Source organism: Fukomys damarensis, unplaced genomic scaffold, assembly GCF_012274545.1.
Source record: "Fukomys damarensis isolate Sample0158 unplaced genomic scaffold, DMR_v1.0_HiC HiC_scaffold_23, whole genome shotgun sequence".
Classification (NCBI taxonomy): domain Eukaryota; kingdom Metazoa; phylum Chordata; class Mammalia; order Rodentia; family Bathyergidae; genus Fukomys; species Fukomys damarensis.
Window position 1 is genome coordinate 7,771,912 of NW_022900935.1, and position 22,168 is coordinate 7,794,079.

The 22,168-nt window shown below is 47.9% G+C and overlaps 2 protein-coding genes across 4 annotated transcripts; one reads left to right on the forward strand and one right to left on the reverse strand.

The window, feature by feature from the left end:
* The first annotated feature begins 433 nt into the window (after positions 1-433).
* On the forward strand, positions 434-14,959 carry Ppie (peptidylprolyl isomerase E). Of its 3 annotated transcripts, none has more exons than XM_010625891.3 (10): positions 434-773; positions 1,786-1,884; positions 3,006-3,049; positions 3,602-3,628; positions 4,766-4,847; positions 5,408-5,508; positions 6,640-6,763; positions 9,912-10,097; positions 13,485-13,627; positions 13,766-14,959. In XM_010625891.3, exons 1-10 carry the CDS (start codon positions 638-640, stop codon positions 13,832-13,834), a joined length of 1,011 nt encoding a protein of 336 aa, XP_010624193.1. In that variant the 5' UTR covers positions 434-637; the 3' UTR covers positions 13,835-14,959. The 3 variants fall into 3 exon arrangements, with proteins under 3 accessions (XP_010624193.1, XP_010624194.1, XP_033623552.1); XM_010625892.2 differs by having other exon boundaries at positions 699-781; XM_033767661.1 differs by lacking the exons at positions 434-773; positions 1,786-1,884; positions 3,006-3,049; positions 3,602-3,628 and adding an exon at positions 3,678-4,027.
* A 3,449-nt stretch (positions 14,960-18,408) lies between these two features.
* LOC104863566 (growth/differentiation factor 7) lies at positions 18,409-22,060 on the reverse strand. Its single transcript, XM_010626073.2, has 3 exons — positions 21,752-22,060; positions 19,731-19,836; positions 18,409-19,155 (listed from the first exon to the last, which is right to left on the reverse strand). The coding sequence occupies exons 1-3, from the start codon at positions 22,058-22,060 to the stop codon at positions 19,100-19,102; spliced, it is 471 nt and encodes a 156-aa protein (XP_010624375.1). The 3' UTR covers positions 18,409-19,099.
* Positions 22,061-22,168: the final 108 nt, after the last annotated feature.

The window sequence follows — 22,168 nt, forward strand, 5'->3', positions numbered from 1 at the left end:
ATTCCCTGCGTGTGCATTAGCTGCCTGTTCTTGAATTATTTTCTCTGCTTTCCCCTCTCTCTAACCTTTTTTCCTTTGTTTCATTTTAAACATCACTTCTGGGAAGTCTTGATACCCTGCTCTATCTAAAATAGAGGGCCTCATTATTTCCTACCACTTATGTCAGTCTGGGATTTATGTATTAGTTGGTTTGCTCACGGGTAAGCACTCTTTTTCTGAAGGGTCCCATGGTGACTATCTAGGCTTTGCAGGCCATAGGTCTCCCTTGTAGCATGAAGCAGCCACGGATAATAGTACCTAAAGGAATGACCATGGCTGTGTTCCGATGAAACTCTAGGGCACTGAAATTTTAATTTCAAATAATTTTATGTGTTACGAAGTATTATTGTTTTTATTCTTCCCCCCCAATATTTCATTCTTAGCTCCTGTGTTGTCAAAAAACAGGCGGTGGCGGGTGGCCCTTGAGTCATAGTTTATTTGTAGTTGATCATTTGCTGATAATATTCCTGGTGTTTAGACCAAGGTTTGACTCCTATAATACCGCCGGCACTGGGAGGGCCACGTTCACGCCTGTCCATAATCACCCGGCACCTCTTAAGGCGTGGAAGGAACGGCGAAAGCAGAAAAGCGGACGACTATGGCGGGAGTGGGCGGGGTCCGCCGGCGATTTTTGAATGGGCGGAGTCAGGAGGGGGCGGAGCGGAAGGGTGGGTCTAACGCCAGCTTCCGGCGGAAACGCGCGGGAGCGAGATGGCCACTACCAAACGCGTGCTGTACGTGGGTGAGCAGGCGCGGGATCTTGAAAGAGTCTGAGTGAACCGGTCCCTAGTGGGTCGGGCGTGCGGAGGGACACGTCTCTGGGCGGGCTAGGCGGGTAGCAGCTGTGAGGCCGGGTCTATGGCAGTACTGCTTTGCCTCGCTACAGGAGCCCGAGACGCAGCGGCCCTTCCGGCTTCAGTCCTAGTCCGCTAAGGTCCACCAGGGCCAGCAGAAGTCGTAGAGGAATATTATGGCCTCCCAAAAACTCGCACCCAGCCATTTTATATACTTCAGTGCAGCAGTGGCTCAGCCCCTGCACCAGCTCCTGTCTTAGGAGTTCCTATACTAGCCAGTGGGAATGTCTATCACTGATAAGCGCTGTGGTGGGGACGGACGAGAATTACAGGGGTTTGGGTGCGGGACGAAACGACCTATCTGGAGAAGTGAAAACAAATTTTGCAGATGCAGTGACACTGGAACTGATGAGCAGAAGTTAGCCAGGAAGCCAAGTGGAGGCAGAGCTGTTTACTGCCGCAGAAGCAGAAGCCCAAAAGTGTTAAAAACTGACACTTGGGGACAAGTGAGTCGTTTTTCAGGAAACCCAGGGAATTAGGGAGAATAAGGTGAAAGATGCAGGGGAGGTGGGCAAGGCTTTGTACACAGCAAGGAACGTTGTGTACGTGGTTAAGGAGTTTGCACTTTGTCTTAGAGACGTTGAGAAACCTTTGAAAGAGTTTAAGCGGGATCGTGGGTTCAGATTTCCCAAGATCTCTCTGATTTTCTTTGTGGAGCTGGCAGAGAGATAGTTATGACGCTATTGAAGGAGTTCTGGAGGTAAGGGCCTGAAAGAAGGATAAAGAGAGAAATTAGCTTCATATGTGTGGGGTAGGCAGTAGGTGAGAGATGTCTGTGACCAAAAGACCAGGTGAAAAGATCCCTTCCCTTGGCCTGCATGCTGACTGCTTGTAGGGACTTCTGCAAGAGTATTGAGGACAGTGGCTCAGAAGGCTCTTGACACACTTGCAGGTGGGCTGGCAGAAGAGGTGGACGACAAAGTTCTTCATGCTGCTTTTATTCCTTTTGGAGACATCACAGATATTCAGATTCCTCTGGATTATGAAACAGGTGAGTTTTGGTGTGTGTCACATCCAGAACTTGCCTACCAAGAAAAGAACTTTTAAAAAAAAATTAAAGTCACATAACAGTTCTGAATACACATGCTCAGGCTGGGAGTGTATCTCAGTGGTAGAGTATGCTTGCCTAGGACGTGCAAGGCCCTGGGAGTGATCTTCAGCACAATAAATAAAAACACACTGTAAATATGGTTGGTGTATAGGATCAGAGTCTGCTTCTCTAGGTCAGCATGATTGATCTTGATGCAGAACTGCATCTTCTGTTCTGAAGCTGTGTGGTAGTGCGCTGTAAATACTTAGCAGAGTCTCATTTTCTGGATTTGAAATAAGTCACCGTTTTCATTATATCAACAGGAATGAACTGCATTGAGATCTGTGTGTTGTCAAACTACTTTCTGGGTTCACCTCCTCTCTTGGCAGGTGTGCTAATAAATGGGGCAGCAGGAAATCTGGCCTTACATTGAGGCTTTGGCCTTTGTACACATGGGTGACTGTTCCTTCAACTGGCATAATGGTTGTAGTTCAGTTTTCTAGTGTATCTTTATTGTAATCTAAGATTAGAGTGTTAGCCCCAGCTCTAGTGACCTTGCGCTTGTCTGTTAACAAAGTCTTTAAATTCTATGGGCCTGGGGAATCCATTTGCAGAAACAATAAGGCTGTGTTAGCTTTTTTTAGGATCTTTCTAGTCTCTGAATTCTGTCATTAAATTAACACTGTTGTGTTTGGCTTTTAGTTAGATCAGCGTTTGCCTAAAAACTGAACATCCTATATGGTTTTACAATTCATGCATTTTGTCTAGTTGATGTTTAAATTGTAATATGGATGAAAAATTGGTAGGTTAAAATGACTTAATTTTTCTAGCTTTCACTAGGTATGTCCACTAAATAGATTTATTATTGTTTAAGAAAAATCAAAGAGTAAGATTCTTACTGACTGGGTGGAATTTCTGGTATCTGGATATGACATATAATTGACTTTCTTTGTGACCATTCTGTTTGTTTTCATTGCTCCCTACATGGTAATTACTTATCTTTTGTGTTCTCTCTCTCTCTCCCTCCCTCTCTCTCCCTTCCTCCCTCTCTCTCTCTCTCTCTCTCTCTCTCTCTCTTGCAGAAAAGCACCGAGGATTTGCTTTCGTTGAGTTTGAGTTGGCAGAGGTGAGAAAACTCTGTGCTACTTGTGTATAGTCTTTGGTTTATATTATCTAATTATTACTAATTATAAAAGAAGCTGTCGGGGATTTAGCTCAGTGGTTCCGCCACCTGTCTTATAAAAGAAGCTGTCATGTTTTTGGTTAAATGTCCTGGCCTTAGATTAATGATTCCAGAGAGATCTAAAGTGCTGTTTGAAAGAAAGCTCCTCTCACTTAATCAGACTATGGACTGTGAATAATGAATGGCTCAAACCTTTTGCCAGGCCCCGTGCCTCTTTCTCTGCACAGCTCTCCTATTACCCTATTCAGTGAGCATTCTTGGCCTGACATTCTTGTGCCTTCAGCTAGATGACACAGTGTAGCCCCACCAATTTAAAAGCCAGTCATGAAGTGGTCTTTGTTAGACTCACATACATTCTAGGCAAGATGTACAGGTGTGATTTTTTTCCGTTTGATTCTTTATGTGTGTGTGTGTGTGTGTGTGTGTGTGTGTGTTTAGACACACAAAAAAACTTTCAGCTGCAAACCTAAATGTATACCTTGTCTTTCCTTGCAGGACGCTGCAGCAGCTATTGACAACATGGTATGGCTGGGACTCTCATTCTAACTGAAGTTTCTTGTCAGTGGTACAGAGGTCTTTGTTCATATATTGGTTTCCTAAAGCCCCTAAGTGTCATGTTGTGTAGGGAAGTAAAAATTACGTCCTGTGAAAATATTCACTGTCAATTAATTGAGCACTTGTAAAATGAGTCCTTATTCAGATCTCTTTCCTCACTTAACAATAATGTATGTTGTGGTCATCCTTATTGGCCTCTTCTGGCTTCCTGATGTCTAGGACAATAAATTATAAACACAATATAAACTGATTGCACTGAAACTGCTTATTTTGCAGAAGAGGCAGGATTTCATCAAGTGTTCAACCAGTTAACAATTGAGAAGAGAAATTCAGTAAGGATAATAACAGGGTGTGCTACTGGTGCAGGTGATTTGAATACCCTGGGAAAGTCCTAAGAAAAATATGATGGTGCTCTTCAGTATTTTTGCCCTCCTTGACATCCTTATAGGCAATTTTCATGTTGGGTACAAAGTGCATACTTTTGGTAGGATTTTGTTGGAAAAAATACCTCAAACTAATCAGCTTCTGTTATGTTTGTATTACCAATCAATGCATAGTTCATCCTGAACATTAACTTTAAGAAACTTATATTTTCATTATTTCTAGTTGCATCACAAAGTCACAGTCCAAAGGAAAAAATTTCTTTTTTTTACTTTTTGCCTTGAAATCTTCCTTACTGCCCTAAGTGGATTCACATTAAGTGACCTTTCCCAATACAAGTGACCTTTGGATAATGAAGTTCTCCTTTATTTCCTGGTCTGTATTACTCATTCACCAACTACATTCTTTAGCTGTCAGAGACGAATCATTTTTCACCATTGCAGAGCTGATATTGACTTTGCATTTATCCTTATAATTTCATTCCCCAGAGCCTAGAGTTCCTTTTGGTAGCACAAGTCTTTGCTGGTATTGAAGAAAGGAAGTATGTGACAGCTTCACCCTCCCTTAATGGGTTCTTACTGGTGGGGGGCATAACTTGCTCCTAGGTGTTCAGAGATTAAGGGAGGAAAAATCATGAACATGTCTTAGAAATAAATGCAGAGCTCTCTGGCTCTCTCTCTTAATCCAACAGAATTTAAGCAGCTGGATTTTCAATCTTTTCAGAATGAATCTGAGCTCTTTGGACGGACAATTCGTGTCAATTTGGCCAAACCAATGAGAATTAAAGAGGGCTCTTCCAGACCAGGTGAGCAGGAGCTACTCCTGTTTGGCCTTTGTTGCATTTTATCTGCATTTTCTTGGAAGTCAGTGCTGAATGCTGCCTTCCTGAAGTAGGGAGTGGAGTGGAGTGGAGTGGAGGATGGTTCACAATGGCAAAGGGCATATAGCACCTTTATGTGGAAACAGTAATTGTTTCTTTTTGAGAAATCTTGCCTGGTCTTTTCCTAGTTTTCTCAGAACTCAATTCTGGAGTGCCCCATCAAGGGCTGGAACCAGCAAAGGCATATCTTTGCCTTTGGCATAATTTTTTTTAACTTAGTTCTTTTAAGAGCTCAAGTGGGAACTTTCCTTACCTTTGGGAGTTCACAAAAGGGGCTCCTCTGGCTGAGAGGGATTTTTCCATCTTGCTTGACCAAAGTAGCTACTTGGCAGTTGGCCAATGGCTTGATTTTTTTTTTTTTTCTTTATTTGATACAGGGGATCAAATGCACGACCTTGCACTTGCAAGGCGGGTGTGATGCCACTGAGCTAAATCCCCAGCCCTGGCTTGATTTTCTTGACATTAGTTTGATTCTTTTCCTTCAGTTTGGTCAGATGATGACTGGTTGAAGAAATTTTCTGGAAAGACGCTTGAAGAGAATAAAGAGGAAGAAGGGGCAGAGACTCCCAAGGCAGAAACCCAGGAGGTGAGGACTACATTTGTTCATCAACACTTTGGATAAGGCAGTGTTGAACTTGAACTTTGGGTCTCCCATACTGTGCCACAGATTCGCAATTCCAGCTGAGGGGAAGGAGGGTTCTCCTCCTCACCCTGCCTGGCAGCCACTCTTGCACTGAGGAGTCTGGCACCAGGCTGTTTCCTCCTGTTTCTGCCATATTGCAGGGCAGACCAGGGTAGTGAACCTTCTCTTCAGCCAGTGTGGGTCAGGCTTCTCCCCTGCTAGGAGAGCCCTCCCCTGTCACTTCCCCTGGTTCTCACACACCTCCTGGACTAGTGCTCCTTGAGCTTCCCCTCTGTGTCCTTGTGAGCCTCATCAGTATTTTGTGGTTGCCTTTGGCTTGTCTCTTGTAGCTGAAATGGTAACAGTCTCTGAGAGTATGCAGTGCTCCTATGCTGTTGACTTTTGTATTCTGTGTGTCTAATGTTAAGCTTCAGATAGTTCACCCTGCATGTCTCACAGGTGGCTTAAAATGGACCTCCTTTCCTTTCTCTAGTCATGTCTTTCTGTGTTCTCACTCTTGGTTACCTTCTAGCCACTACTGACCCAAGCCAGAAAGTTAGATGCAAGCAGAATTCCTAAAGTGGCCCTCACAGTCAGTGAAATCACACTAGGTCATTCTCAGCCCTCTTTTAAAATAAAGCCATCACATCCAGGTGGGTCTTACCAACTTGGAGCCACAAGGCACTAGCCTCCTGCATTGTTCTCTGAGCATTTAGGCCCAAGCGAGACAGTTCCCCGTTTTCATGTGCTGGCCTGCTGTAGAGCCGGCTGGGGTTGGAGGGAAGAGCTGGTGGGACATGAGTGGGTCCACTAACTGGAATTGCTGTGTGGGCTCAAGCTGGGGGCTAAGGGTGAGCTGTGTACTGTGGGCCCGCTGCAGGGCAAGGTAAGCACGTGAGCGTGTCTCAGGATGAGCCGGGCACTCTGGGCTTTTCCCTCCTGCAGCCCTGCCGAGGCTGATACCTTCCCTTCAACACCTTTGTCCAGCCTGCTCACTGGAGTTGTGTCCTAGGTATGTGCAGAACACTACTTGCGCTCCTGCCTTCCTGGAGAGTCAAAGAGTTGTTTCCAACTAATGGTTTCCTTGGCACCTAGGGAGAGCCCCCTGCAAAAAAGGCCCGGTCAAATCCTCAGGTGTACATGGACATCAAGATTGGGAACAAGCCGGCTGGCCGTATCCAGATGCTCCTGCGTTCCGACGTCGTGCCCATGACAGCTGGTGAGCAGGACCCTGCTGCGGTCAGGATGGTGGGAGAAGGTGGCTAAGTAGCAGCCTTCCCAAGGTTCTTGCTGCCTCAGTTCTTATGCCTTTGACAGAGTCAGCTTCACAAAGTTTGTTTTAATAAAAACAGATTCCCCTGTGATAAATGTAATCATTATGTATGGCAGACACGCTCCCCTCAAAAACCCAGCACTCCCCTGGTGCTGTCCCCTTACGCTGCCTCATCACTGAGTACCAACACCACTTGTTACTCCTCAGAGACAACTGATTTCAGCTATTATCCAGTTCTTTTGATTTTTTTACTTCCATATGGGTATATGCTTTGTAGTTCTACTTTGTGTTGTTTGTGTTTTCATTTTAGACATTATCCTTTGACTTTCTGTTTCAGGAATTCACTCCCACCCCCCCCCTTACTAGGAATTAAAGAGGGACTCACTAGAAGTTGCCCAGGTGGAACTCAAACTTGTAATCCTCCTGCCTCAGTGTGTCCCACCTGCCTCTGCTCCCTGCTAAGGAATTAACTTTTTCAAATCCCCTTCAGTACCCACTTCCTGATTCATGCCCAGTCTTCTGATTCTTCCCCACACTGGAGGCTCTCCAGCTGTTTGCCGTCTTGGTGAGGAGACAGAAGGTTCAGTGTATCAACTTTCACTTCCCTTGTCATGATGATTCCTCAGCCCTCCCTATGTGTAGGGTGTTCTAATCCAGAGACCTTCTGCTTTAACACACTAGGCTGAGCCTCCAGCTGAGTGCTAGGGCAGTGGAGGGGTGGCCCTGACCTGCAGGGTCAGGGAAGAACTCGTGAGTTAACTGCTTTCTTAAACAGGGTTCATCCAGGTTGCTGTTTTTAGAATTACCATCATACTTGTATGTGAGTGTTGGGATAGAAACTGATTTATTTTTTGAGATTGAGCTTTCTCAGGTCTGCTGTATCAGCTACGACTTACCTGTTTTGTTTTCTAGCTTTCAAAATTTTTATTGCTATTGTCTCCCACTTCCTTTTTTTTTTGTGCTACTGAGACTCAAACTCTGGGTACTCCCAGAGGAGTCCCAGTGGCGATACAACCTGAGCCTTTTTTATTTTGTGACAGTCTTGCTAAGTTGTCCAGGCAGAACTTGAAGCTACAATCCTCCTGCCTCAGCCTCCCAAAGATCTGGGATTACAGGCATGTGCCACCACTTCCCCACTTCCCCACTTCTCTCTGTTTTTTACTTACCCATTTATTTTGGGTCACACTCACCATTTTTAAATGTACCATTAACCTCATTCCTGCCAGCAATGTGTGAAGTTCCCAAATTTCTCCATCTTCTCCACCACTTGTGAAGTGGTATCTCATTGTGGTTTTGATTTCCGCTTCCCTAATGACTAATGTTGTTGAGCATCTTTTTGTGAATTTGTTGGCCACTTGTGTATCTTTGTCAACTCTTTGGTCCATTTATTAGTTGGATCATTTGTCTTTTTGTTGGTTTGGGGTTTTGTGTTTTTTTTGTTGTTGTTGTTGTTGTTGTTTTGAGACAAGGTCTTGCTATATATTCCAGGCTGGCCTCAAACTCATGGCGATCTTCCTGCCTCAGCCTCCCAACTGCTGGGATTAACAGGAGTGCATCATCACACCCAGCTTTGTTGTTGAATTACAGGAATTTATTATATATCTGGAGATTAAACCCTTATTGAATATAGTTTTACATATTTTCTCCCAATGAAAGGGTTACCTTTCGTTATCAATAGTGTCCTTTGTACAAAAAAAGTTTTAATTTTGATGAAGTCTACTTTATTTTTCTTTTGTTACCTATGCCTTCGGGGTCGTGTTTAAGCAATTGTCACCAAAGCCAAAGTTGTAAAGATTTGCTTTATGTTTTCTTCTAAGATCCTTTGGGTTTCCTCTTCTTAAAAATTACCTTACCATCAACTTAGTGTGGTTTGGGGAGGCAGCAGAGCTGGGGTGCATGTAGTGTATACAGTCCTCCTTTAAAGATAATGCCCTGTCATCCTTCAAGAAGTCAGTATTGCATAGGTTTATAATGAAATTTTCTTACTTGAAAATGGAAACACAGTTGCCCCTCCGCATCCAGGGATTCCACATCTCTGGATTCATCCAGTCACAGCTCAGAAATTATTTGAGGGAAAAATTCAGTACACCTGTGCTAAATCTTTTTGTTTGTTTGTTTGTTTGTTTTTTGCTGTTGTTTTTTGAGGCAAGGTCTTTCTGTGTTGTCCAGACTGGCCTTGAACTGACAACGATCCTGCTTCAGCCTCCTGAGTGCTGGGATTACCAGTGTGCACCACCACACCTATCCTGTGCTGAATATGTTCAGACATTTTTTTTTTCTTACCATTATTCCCTACAAAATACAGTATACCAACTACTCACATAGCATTTTCATTGTGTTGGGTATTAGAAGTTATCTAGAGATGATTTAAAGTATATAGGGTAGCCGGGCCTGGTGGCGCTTGCCTGTAATCCGAGCACTCGGGAGGCTGAGACAGGAGGATCGCTGTGAGTTCACAACCAGCCTGGACTACATAATGAGTTCCAGGTCAGTCTCAACTACATAGTGAGACCCTGTCTCAAAAAAACAAAACAAAAAATAAATAAATAAATAAAATATGTAGGGTAAGCTGGGCATGGTGGCACACACCTGTAATCCCAGGTCTCGGGAGGCTGAGGCAGGAGGATCACTGTGAGTTTAAGACCAGCCTGGGCTACATAATGAGTTCCAGGTCAGCCTCAACTACATAGTGAGACCCTGCCTCAAAAAAAAAAAAGTATGTAGGGGAACACTGGGCATGATGGCATACAGCTGTAACCCCAGCATATGGGAGACTGAGGCAGGAGGACTGCTGTATGTTGGAGGACAGACTGGGCTACGTAGTGAGTTTGAGGCCAGCCTGAAGTATATAGGGAGACCCTGTCTCAACACCCCCTACACACACACACACACACACACACACAAACACACGCATGCATAGATTTTAGGGGACTTTTGAGTATGTGTATCCCCAGATTTTGGAATCTGCAGAGGTCCTAGGACCAATCCCACGTGAATACCAAAGCGTGAACATTTAAACATTAAAGCAAACATTTTAGAGGTTCGGTCTGGTTGTGTCTTCTAACCTTGGCACTTTGTCCTTTCTAACCCCCAGAGAATTTCCGCTGCCTGTGCACCCATGAAAAGGGCTATGGTTTCAAGGGAAGCAGCTTCCACCGCATCATCCCCCAGTTCATGTGCCAGGGTGGGGATTTCACAAACCACAATGGCACTGGCGGCAAGTCTATCTACGGGAAGAAGTTTGATGATGAAAACTTTATCCTCAAACACACAGGACCAGGTCAGAGATGATGGGGTGTGGGGACGGGAGGCTGCCGGGGTGGAGGACAGCCGTGGTTCTGGTAGTGGGTAGGGCCTAGGGAAGACTCTGGATGACCCCACCTGCTTGCCCTCGCTCACCGGGGTGCCCCACCTCTGTTAGCCTGGCTTCAGCTCTGTGATCTGCTGTCATGAGCTCTCTCTCAGGCCCTGAACCCCTTTGTTTCTCCCCTGCCTTCTCAGACTTGCCTAGGGAAATCTCAGTGGTTATCAGTGGTTGGTCCCCCTGCAACTAGAGAAAAACAGAATTGTACTGAGTGATCCTCTGAGCATTTTTTTTTTTTTTTTTGGTACCAGGGATCGAACTCAGGTCCTTGCACTTGCAAGGCAGGCCACCGAAACTCTGAGCTAAATCCCCAGCCCTGTGAGCTTTGACTATACTTCTCATCTAGCTGGTGCTCAGTCCCATCAGAGATGATAGCTCCATGCCTTTCTCTACTCCTGAGGCCTCTCGAACACCCTTTGGTTTTGCCCGATGCCTGCCGCTTACCTCTCTCCACACTTGCATGCTCTGACTGCCCTGGGCACAGAGAACAGCACTGTGCTGTGGGCTCTACCCCGTCCTTCTCCTGGACTTAGGGACTCAGCTTCTGCTGATGTCTCTCTCTGCCTTCTGTCATCCAGTTCCCCTGGTCTACCAGGTCAGTCTTTTCAGCTTATTTATTTTGTTTTGTTTTTTTGAGAGAGGTTTTACTCTGTAGCCCAGGCTGGCCTCAAACTCAAGGCACTCTCCTGCCTCAGCCTCCCAAGTGTTGGGATTATAGACCTGTGCCACCACACTTGGCAATGCCAGTCTTTTGAAAAAGCATCCTTGGGAGCTGGGATGCAGTGGCACACAAGCCTGTAAGCCCAAGTACTCTGGAGCTGAGGCAGAAAAATAGGAAGTTCAAGCCCAGCCTGAGCAAGTTAGTGTGGTCTTACCTCAAATTAAAGAATAAAAAGGGCTGGGGGAACCCCTGGGCTTAATACCTAGTACCGCACAAAACAAAAATGATCTTTCTCCAAAGTAACTGGTAAAAATTTATTAGGTGGCCCTGGTCACACATGCCTGTAATCCCAGCACTTGGGAGGCTGAGACAGAACAGTTGCCATGAGTTCAAATTCAGCCTGGGCTACATAGTGAGACCTTGGCTCAAAACAAATTTTAGAAAGGCATCCTTGGACTTAATTCTCCCATAGCTGTCACCCAAGTTTCTGGTCTACTTTTTTTTTTTTTTTTTTTTTTTTTTTTTTTTTTTTAAAGCAATACTAAGGATCTACATTCTTGTCTTTTTTTACTGTATTTAGATGCTTAGGCTAACCTCAAACATGTGGTCCTCTTCCTTCAGCCTCCTGAGTAGATAGTATTAAAAGCACGTGCCATTATGCCTGCTGCTGATCTGTTTTTTAGTAAATCTTGAAAAAGTTCAGACTCATGGGCATGATGCCACATGCCTGTAATCCCAATACTCAGGAGGCTGAGGCAGGAGGTTTGTTGCAAGTTTGAGGCCAGCCTGGGCTACATAATGAATTTAAGACAAGCCTGAACTAATAGTAAGACCCTGTCTTCGAATATAAGACAAAACAAAAGTTTAGACTATGCTTGAAACTGTATGGACTCATTGTCTTCATTCTCTCTAAACCTTTTTGGCCAGGCTTCTAGTCCTACCTCAAGTTGAAACCACATGTATCAAAGATGCCAACAGCTTCCAGCTTGCCAGTAACCATTTCTTGGCTTTCATCCTTTCCACCTCCTAGTTGCATTTTATACCATTATCCTGTGCTCCTTGAACCTGTCTTCACTTTGCTGGCTGGACTCCCCTCTTCTGGTTTCCTTTTACTTAACTGGCATTTTTTTCTGACTTTGCTGTCTCCTGTTTTCTGCACCCCTAAAATTTAAGTGGCTCAGAGCTCAGCCTTTTTTCTCCATAGAACTCTGCTCTCCTAGGCCTCTTTTTTCTGATAGTTTGTACTATTATTTTTTTACTATGCTGGACTGAACAGCATAGATGCTGTAGCTTACCTGCCCACAGTTATTTTAACTAATAGGAAAGAACATGAAAGTCAGTTATAAGAAAGAATGTATTTCTGGATGTACATGTGTAAGTACAGCTGTGCCAGCAGCCAGCAGGTGTGACTCAGATATGTGCACCTGTGCTCAGCTACACCAATTAGGAATGCAGACAGGTGTCTGCCAGCCACCAAGATGTGCTGGTGACAGGAGTCTGACACGATAGAGAAGGTGACTGCAGATTCCAAATGAATGGGTGATTTTCTGGTGATTTAATAGTTGTATTCCTAGAAGATTCTCTATGAAATAAAACAAAAACCCTCAGAAATGTTGGGATTGGACCTTAGGCACAGGTAATTAATTATCAACACACTTCTCACCTTCACCAGTACTAGCAGGGAGTGTGACAATTCCTCCTTGTGCAGGACATTGCGGAATAGATCGCTTTCGAGGCTCTGCTCACTAAATGACAGTAGCACTGTGCAGTGTGTCTGACAATCACAAACACAATTCAGTGTGTAAACAGCCCCTGGGGAAGTTCCAGCCTCACTTAGAGTTGCTGCTTTAGGGAATCATACTGAGTCCCAGGGCTTTCACCAAGATCTAAATTGAGTTTATTCGTATTTGAGTCTCCAGGCTGACTGCTCCTTACCTTCAGGGCTCCTGTCCAGCTGTCCACCTGTGGTCTTCATCGGGTACTCCCTGGGCCCTTCAAATGTCAGAAGGCCAAAATAACTTGCTTTTCTCCCCAGACTCTTCCTCTTTATCATCTTGTTTTTTTATTTTGTTTTTCCTCCTGGTACTGGGGATCAAACTGAGGACCTTACACTTGCCAGGCAGGCACAGCACCACTGAGCTACATCCCCAGCCTGTCTTTGCTGTTATGGTAAATGATGCCACTGCTGTTCAGAAACCGGGCTCACCTTTGACTCCTCTCCTGTGCCACCCGTAGAGCACAGTCATCTGTCTCTTCGTGTCATCTCCTGGGTCAGCTGCATGACACACTTGCAAACACATGCACGGTCCTGTGTGTGTCTTTTAATGACTTTTTTCCACTGGACTGAACTTTATTCTGATAGGACTGCTTTGTTCAGTGTCCCAGGGCTTAGTAGGGGCCTGATTATAAACGAATAACTGTTAAATGAAATGAATAAATGAAAGGATAGACCAGTGGGTATGATTAAAACAACTGTCTTCATCCTGTTTCACTGCCAACTGAAGGAAAGAAGAGAGGCCACACCCACAGGCCTGTTGCCCCGCCCCGGCCTGAGGCTGTGGCCTAGGGATGTGCAGTCTGCGCACACCTGCCCGCGAGGCTGGGAACAGGGTGGAGGAAGCTGATGGGGTTGCTTCTCCCAGGCCTCCTCTCCATGGCCAACTCTGGCCCGAACACGAACGGTTCCCAGTTCTTCCTGACCTGTGACAAGACAGACTGGCTGGACGGCAGGCATGTGGTGTTCGGGGAGGTCACCGAAGGCCTGGACGTCTTGCGGCAGATTGAGGTGGGTGGCGGGGCACAGCGCTGTGGGAGGGTGGGCAGGGCTGCTTCTGCCTGGTTGCAGCGGGTGGGTTTCCCCAGCCCCTTCCATCTCCTGTCCCTCACTCCCCTGACCCCGCCGCCTCCTCTTCCTCCCACAAAGGCCCAGGGCAGCAAGGACGGGAAGCCAAAGCAGAAGGTGATCGTTTCTGACTGTGGGGAGTATCTGTGAGGCGGCGCCACCCTGCACCCTCTCTCTCCTGCCTGGGTCTGAGCCGGCACCGAGGGTGTCTTGTGTGAAGCGGGCGGTGCTGGGTCTGAGCTCCTCCTCGGGACCACCCGGAGCAGCTCCTCTGCAGCACAGACTGGACTTGCTCTGGGCTTGTACTGGTGCACCGTGAGCCTGGGAGCCATGCAGGTGCCACCTTCCCCACCAGGGGCAGCTGACTGTGTCCACCGGCTTTCCCAGGCGGTGGTGCCAGGAACTACCCTGGCCCACCTAAGGACCCTGGACACTTTCTTTGCTCAAATAAATCCTGATTTTTAAATTGCTGCCTCCAGAGAGTTCCTGGGTGCTGTTAGAGATTGCATCTGTGGCTGAGCTGTTCCGAGGCAGGCTGACAAGTGGATGAGGCACACGTGATTGCCGTGGCTTTTCTTTCTTCCCTTGGGCTGATTCCCTTAGGTGCCAGGTGATACATCTTCATGCCGGATGTCTTTTGAGGCAATGTTGAGGTAATGGAAATGGAAGATAGTACAAATGTTCCTGTTTTCTGCTGTCTCTGGTGAGACAGCCTCTGCCAGTCTTGTAGCCAGCAAAAATACTGATTACCCTCAGTGGTCCATTTACTTTTATTCTATAGGTTTTTTAAATGATATTTTATAACTCAGAAGTGCCTTCTGTGTGCCAGATACTGTTTGTCAGAAGACAGATTAGCAAAATACATGGCCTAATCTAGCCCACTGCCTGTTTCTGTTTATTGGAACACAGCCAGATCCACTTGTTTACATATCTTCCATGGCTGCTTTCTCACTATAGCAGCAGAGCTGAATAGTTAGTGACAGACGCTGTATGGTCCCTGTATTTATCAAGAGAAACAGAACCAAAAGGATGGGTGCATGCAAAAGTATGTGGTGGGGGGGTGGCTGTTTTAAGGGATTGGCTCATGCAATGTGGGAACTGGCAAGTCTGAAATCCACAGGGCAGCCTACAGGCTGAAGACAGGAAGAAACTGGGTCTGCCGTTCAAAGGCAGTCTGGAAGTGAATCCTGATGAACTGTCTTTTTCTGACTTTCAATTCAATTGAGCCGGGCGTGGTGGTACATGCCTGTAATCCCAGCACTTGGGAGGCTGAGGCAGGAGGATCTCTGAATTCAAGACCAGCCTGAGCTACATAGTGAGTTCCAGGTCAGTCTCAACTACATAGAGTGAGACCCTGTCTCAAAAAACCAAAAGAAAAAAAAAAACAAACTTTCATTTGAGTAGATGAGGGCCCTCACCTCATGCATGGTAATCTGCCTTATTCTACTGATTTAACTATATTAATCCATTTTCTAAAATACCTTGACGGAATCCGCTGGTGTTTGACCAAAAACTGGGTACCATGGTCTAGGCAAGCTGACCCTGGGAAGCTTTCTCTACACAGCTCAGCCATCACAGCTCAGTCGCCAGTGTTAGTGTAGGCATTTGAGGCTGGGAACCATGGCACTGAGTTCAGGGAGTGCACAGGAAACGGGAGAGGCTGGGTTTGCCGAGATTAGAGAGCCAGCATGAATGAAGGCAGAGACTAGGACTGGGATCCCGGGGTCAGGCTGCAGCTGCTGGTGTTTCCAGCAGTGAGGTAGCAGCTTCTGGACACTGCTGCATCTGTCACAGCCTCACGGCAGCCCTCTGAGGAAGGAGCTGGGACAGGCAACTTAGCGGTGGAAATGGAATTTCACACCAGCGTTCAGGTGATGAGAGACTGAAGAACCTTGTTTTCAAAAACTAAGAAATTTGGACTGATAAAGTGAAAAAGGTCACAAAGCAATTTATATAGTACAGTATGGTAAAACTATAAGTAAAAAGGTATATGTATTTTAAGAAAAAAAAAACTAGAAATAAAGTGACCAAAATATTAAAGGTGTATTTATCGGAGTCATGGGACTATGGTGATTTGAATTGTATTTTATTTTTGTACTGTCCACATTCCTCCAAACCTGCATTTTTTTTTTTAATAAAGGAAAAAAATTTCTGAAAATGAGTCAAATGCTTGCATAAAGCCTCACATAACCGGTCAGACCCTGGATGGCCAGTTCCCACATCCAAATTACCACATGAGTGTGGACGTGGACAGCCGTCAGCACGCTGTGGGGTCCCAGTGTCTCTGGAAACCCAAGAGTGCAGTTTCACAGCCTGCCCATCCCTCCTTGCCAGACACTTGCCAGGCCTTTAAAGGTGGTGAGAATATAAAGTCCTCCCCTCCAAGGAAAGCTGGGTTTGATTTTTTAGGAAAAAGTACAGCCTTAAATACATCACTTGTGAAACATATTTTGGTTTAATGAGCAGGCACAGAGGTGGTTCTAAATGAGCAAATCTTGCAGTGATGACCACAGGTGATGACACATTTAGTGTGTATAGTACCTGTATAGGAAGGGAGAACCAATATCCTGCTTTATGGCGGAAAAAGCAGAACTTGGATTCAAATCTATTTGCTCCCCAAAATCAGTACTCTTGTTATACTTCTTTTCCTTAGGTTTTTTTTTTTTTTTTTTTTTTTTTTTTTTTTTTTTTTTTTTTGTCTTTTTCTTTTTTTTCTGGTACCAGGGATCGAACTCAGGACCTTGCACTTGCCAGGTACGCACGTGTGGTACCACTGAGTTACATCCTGTCTTCCTTAGAAGTTTTTCGGGAACACGTTTCTTTTTTACCTTCGAAGTGAACCCTGATCCTCTGATGACGTGGCCCAAGGTCAGTCTTGCAGTGGCAGGCACTTCTATTTTTGTGTCTTCCTGTCAACTGTCAGTGATACGAACTGTCCACTCATGTAACTTAGTCTAGTGCAACCACATAAATAGACTGTCCTGAGCAAGGAAGGGGCAAACAGTGCTATCTGTGTTGCTGGGTGGGCTGCCTGTTGCAGCTGCCATGCTTGGCTCAGCGAATTTCAGTCCTGCAGTAAGAGGTACCGACTTTGTGTCCATGCACAACTGTTTCACTACTTGCGGGCTTTTCCATTTGATTTACCAATTCTGTATGGCAAAAATCAGCAGGACTCTGATGGCAAGATCGATAGATGATGCCTTGTTTTTCATTTATTCTGAATGAGGACAGCAGTCGCTATCCATTCCTGCTGTACAGTTTGATAAGGTGTAGTCCATGCCTACAAACCTTTGGGTCCCTGGTGCCCCCCATATGATGCACCAAAGTAACTAGAAGTAAACAGTCAGTTGTTGGGTCAGGCATTTAGCTCAGTGGCACTGCGCCTGCCTCAAAAGTACAAGTTGTCCTGAGTTAGATCCCAGTACTGAAAAAAAATTTGGCTCTGACCTAAAAGACAATCCTTGATGAGAAGAAGTGTTAGACAAGTACTAGAATAGCAAACAGGTCTTTCGTTATCTGCCAACTAACTGAGCCAGCTGGGGTCCACATTCAAGGCCATAAGGCTGCATCTGGGCCCATTGTGATGAAGGATGGGTGACAGATGCCCCAGCTTGAAGGCCCTTTGGAAATCAAAAAGTCCAACTCCCTGATATTACAGAGGGAAAACAGGACCAGATCAAGTCAGGTCTCCTTAATCCAGGCCATAGCTAGATCTCCACCCTAAGGCACCCCTAACTGATGGGGAAACTTCCAGGCTGCCACCTTTGCATACACGGGAGGGTGCCTTCTTCTGCACTCCCACAGGGAGGCCCTCCTTGGTCCCAATGGATGGGCCCAGCCTCTCCCCTACAGCCACACCTGCCTTCCCTGAGACCCATCCTCAGGGCACAAAGCGTGAACTCCAGCGATGTGTATCTCAGGGCTCATGGGTGGGTCCACTGGGGGTGGGTGTGGACAGGGGCAGGGCCAGGACCTGCTCTTAATGACAGTGCAGGCAGCTGGACTCTGTTTCAGCAGGTAAATTATAGGCTCAGCCAGTTTGAAATAAAATAAACTCCAACTCCCAGTGGCTGCTCCAAGAAGAACAGCGGTTTTGGGAACTGTGAGGCTGAAACAAAGCTCCTCACCCAACCCAGCCGATTACCACTTGTCACGCCCCTGGGGCAGGGGCCTTTTCTTTGACTCACAGGTGCAAGAAACAGGACAGGGCTGCTGGGCATCCAGGATGACACAAACTTTGGTGATCAACCCATTTTTGACAACTGGACACCAGCTGGTGCTGACAAGCTGCTGGCCTTGTCCCAGATCTGGTCACAGGCTGCCTGGTGTCGACATATTGCTGTGGGAACACAGGTTGCTCTTTTGCACTGCAGAAGATGGCAAACAGTTCTCGCTTCATATGCCAACTTTGGAGTCCTGAGATTCCTGCCTGGAGTCCTGGAAATTCTGCCCAGACTCAGATAAACAAATCAGGAGTGATTGCTGATGTTTGCCATGCAGAAGGAAAAGGCACGTGTGCTGGCCACTGTCATCATGGACCACCCAGTGCAACCACCTTGCTTGCTCAGCAAAAAGAACTTCCCCACAGACTTCAGCTTCTGCCAGGTGAACATGGTAGCAGATAGGTGAGTCCGCCGGAAGTGTTGTAGTCAGGGTTTTGGCAAGGTTAATACAGAACACATAATTTATAGGATTATTTTTATTTACCCAAAAAGTCAAATACAGAGGAGTGCAAGAGATTAACCGCAAACTAGAGGCCCAAAGAATCTAGCCTGGATCCCATGACAATGTCCCATACAAGTCCAGCTAAATGCTTAGAGTCCAAGGCAATGTCCTCCACTGAATTCCAATGGACTCCGAGTCCAGCCAGTGGCCTGGAGCCCATGACAATGTCATGCTTGTCCATATTGAGGATTGGCACTCAGAAGACCCAAAGGGCCAGCGGTGGAAACCAAAAAACCTACACCAGTGGGATGAAGGATTTATGCCACTGGGCTGAGGGATCTACATTGGAGCCTGGAAGTGATACTCATGGTGAAGATCAGAGCTCCTCTGACCAGAACAACAGCATTTCCTAGCGACAGCAAAGCCTCCAGCACCTCTGATGAGAACAGCCTAGTTCACATTAGGAAAACCATCCACAGCAAGCTTCTCTAGAAAATCAACAGCCCACAACCTTCCTCTCCAGTTATCTTTTTATGGCTATTGGCAATAATCCTCAGGTAGATTTTCTACACCCAGACCATGCTGATTCACTTCAGCTGGGCATTACAAGTTGACCATTACTTAATCCACCACAGAAAGCCTCCGAGATTTTTCTGTTTCTCCAAAACAAGATGTCCATCCTTGCACATTTTCTCCAGGCAGCAGAGGTAGACGCAAGGCAGGAAGATGGGCGGATACATAGCACTGGCTTCAGCCCTGAAGCATGTTGCTGTCCAGCTTTTTCTTGAGTGGACACAAATGTCTATCTGTGGCCGGAGATTTAGTAATTCACATGTGTAAATACGCACTACCAAAGTGAAGCCCATACTTTTCACTTTTCTAGAAATGGCCAGTTTTGCACCTGAGAGTCAGGCAGGGCAAGGGTGGTTGGACCAGCTCCTGTCCACACATTCCTAAACTCTGTGCTGAGCATGAAAGAGTCCGAAGTGGCCAGTCTAGGGCTCTAGGTACCTTTCAGTTTATCCCCCACCTGCCCACATCCTGGGCAGTAACGACATGAAGAAACCCAACCCCAGAGTTGTATAGTATGTGCTTCTAGGGGAGGTGATGGGGATGAACTGTGGCTTCAAGACTTGGACCACCAGGGTTGCAGATAAGATCACCTGACCATCCTAAGGCAGGGGAAGGGTAGCACAGGGCCTGTGAGTCCCAAGCGTTAAGGTGGAGGAGGGGAGGCAGGGACATAAGTCTGAGGGCCTCCCTGCGAACCCTGCCTTAGGTCTGGTTGGATTTCAGGCTTTCTTGCCTCTGCTGCAGCAGAGCAGGTGAGTGGGGCCTCAGTGGCAGCCACAGGCCTTGACCACCATGTTCCGGTGCTTACGCAGGATGACGTTGTTGCTGCTGTCATAGTAGAGCACAGAGGTAGCACTCAGCTTGGTGGGTGCACAGCACGCCTTGGGAACTGCATCTGGCTTCATCAGGTGCACCTGGCCAGGGAGCGAGCACAGGCAGGGACGGGAGCCTGGAGGCCTCCTCCAAGGGCCCACCCGGCCCCCTCCCAGGTCCCGCATGCTGTCGCCCGTCTTGCAGGTCTTCGTCCACTTGCCTCTGCCAAGGTCATTCTACACCTGCAGCCAGGGTCCCCTGTGCACCTCTGCCCTGCCCACCACCCCCGGGGCACTGCCAGGCACCTGGCACAGCCATCCGGTCCCGAACACCTGCCCCTCAGCTCTCCAGGGCCCTCGGCCACCCCTAGCCACACTGACTACCCCAGATGTGACGACCCTGTGTGTCCCTAGCACCCCTGCACCTGGGCACCCTCTGCTTCACACTCTTCGCTGTGCTGTGACTACATCCCCGACGGCTCCCGACATGAGCTGTGGACGGGTGGTCTCCCCTCCAGACTGAGCCAGGAATGAGCACAGAGCCAATGGAGAGGTCCTAGGGCTCCAGGGCCCCCTGGACGTGTTCCCTGCTCCTAACAACTCCCAGGGCAAAGATTATTCTTTGAAGACGATGAACTGAGGCACCGAGGCCCGAGGCCCGTGGTGATCTGTGATCCTGTGATCCACAGGAAGGAACCAGGAGGTGCCAGCTGCCTGTGATGGCCAATGGGCCCTGAGCAGCCACAATCCAGACAGGGCCGTCCCTGAGAGGGGACCCTGGAGAGGAGTCAGGGCCTGGGTGCTGCCATTCGTGGCTCCTCCACAGCTCTGGCTTCACCAGATGGGCAGCACCGAGGGGAGCGGCCTTTAATCCACCCGGTATCACAGACCGACTCCGGTGTGCAGGGTCCCGTACGGCCACTTGTGTGTTCCACTGAGGAGTTTTGTTTGTTTTCCTTTTGCAGTGCTGAGGACTGAACCCAGGGCCTTTTCAATGCTAGGCAAGGGCTCTACCAGTGACCTGCACCCCATGCCCCGTTTCATTCATTTTTGAGTCACACTCTGTGTGGGAAATGAAATCAGAAGTTGTGGCGCTTGTGGATGTGCATCTTTGGGGACGATCCCATGCCCGGGGGACACAGCCTTCTCGGCCAAAAGTAGAACCACACTTTTCTCATTTCCAACATACATATTTGAACATGAGCCAGGAGGGGAGCCCAGGACTCCCAGGCAGTGAACGGCAGCATTTCACGGACACACACAGCAGTCCAGTAACAAAAGCACAGCACCGTGGCAGGAGCGCTGGGGACAGCCTGACTCAAAAGGACCCCTGGAGCTGGACGTGATGGTGCAGGCCTGAAATCCCAGTACTCAGGAGGCTGAGGCAGGAGGATCGCTGTAAGTTTAAGCCTAGCCTGGGCTACATAGTGAGTTCAAGGCCAGCCTGGACTACATCGTGAGACCCTGTTTTAAAAGGAAAGACACATGGAAGGGGGTTGCTGGACAGGGTGGCTGAGGGGCTGCACGTGCCAAGCCGGGGACCCAGACTCCTCTGGAATAATCGGAAGGGCACAGTGTCCTGGCTGAGAAGGGTGTGAGCGGGTGTGGTTGTGGCAGGAAGACCCCCTAGCTGCCGTGTGGACAGAGGCCCTGGGGGTGGCCTGGAGGGCCCCCAGGACCTCAAGGTTCCCTCCCCTTCCTCACTGACCAGGCCCACGGCTGCTCTTCCTGCCCAGACTCTTGGGGCTGCTGCCTGTCCCTGACGTTGTCTGTCCTCGGGACTTAAGACCATCCATGAGCCACATCTCAAGACGCTGAGTCTCTCTCAGGACCTTTCTGTTCCACTCCACATTCACAGGACCCCCTGCACACCCGACCTCACCATGTGGAGTCTGACCTACATGCCTGGGTCCCCAGAGAGCGCCTCTCTCAGCTGCTGTCACCTCTTTCCCAACTGCCAGGCCCTGTCCTCGGGGCCCCCACCGACAAGCCAGGGCGGGATGGCTGCGGTACTGACCAGGGACTGCAGGATGGCATGGTTGGTGGCGTTCATGCAGGAGTCCAGCGGGAAGGAGCACTCTCCCTCACAGTAGTAGGCCGAGTAGCCTTGGGGGGCGATGACCCAGTCCTGGGGGAACGGGTGTTGAGTCCCATCGTGTGCTCCCAGAGCCCCCAGCCCAACTCCCGTCACGGGAGAACCCGGGCAGCCCATACCCTCCCTGAGCCTCAACGCCACCAAACCCACTCTCGGCACCCTGGCCGTGTCCCCGACCGAGTAGCCTGGGGGCGATGACCCAGTCCTGGGGGAACGGGTGTTGAGTCCCATCGTGTGCTCCCAGAGCCCCCAGCCCAACTCCCGTCACGGGAGAACCCGGGCAGCCCATACCCTCCCTGAGCCTCAACGCCACCAAACCCACTCTCGGCACCCTGGCCG

Coding starts and splice junctions, on each gene's coding strand:
- Ppie (XM_010625891.3), top strand. CDS start 638: ATGGCGGGAGTGGGCGGGGTCCGCCGGCGATTTTTGAATGGGCGGAGT. Junction 5,509..6,639: donor CCAAGGCAGAAACCCAGGAG/GTGAGGACTACA, acceptor CTTGGCACCTAG/GGAGAGCCCCCTGCAAAAAA. Junction 10,098..13,484: donor CCTCAAACACACAGGACCAG/GTCAGAGATGAT, acceptor TGCTTCTCCCAG/GCCTCCTCTCCATGGCCAAC.
- LOC104863566 (XM_010626073.2), bottom strand. CDS start 22,060: ATGGGACTCAACACCCGTTCCCCCAGGACTGGGTCATCGCCCCCAGGC. Junction 19,837..21,751: donor ATGCCATCCTGCAGTCCCTG/GTCAGTACCGCA, acceptor CTCCCTGGCCAG/GTGCACCTGATGAAGCCAGA. Junction 19,156..19,730: donor CAGCAACAACGTCATCCTGC/GTAAGCACCGGA, acceptor CTCCGGCCACAG/ATAGACATTTGTGTCCACTC.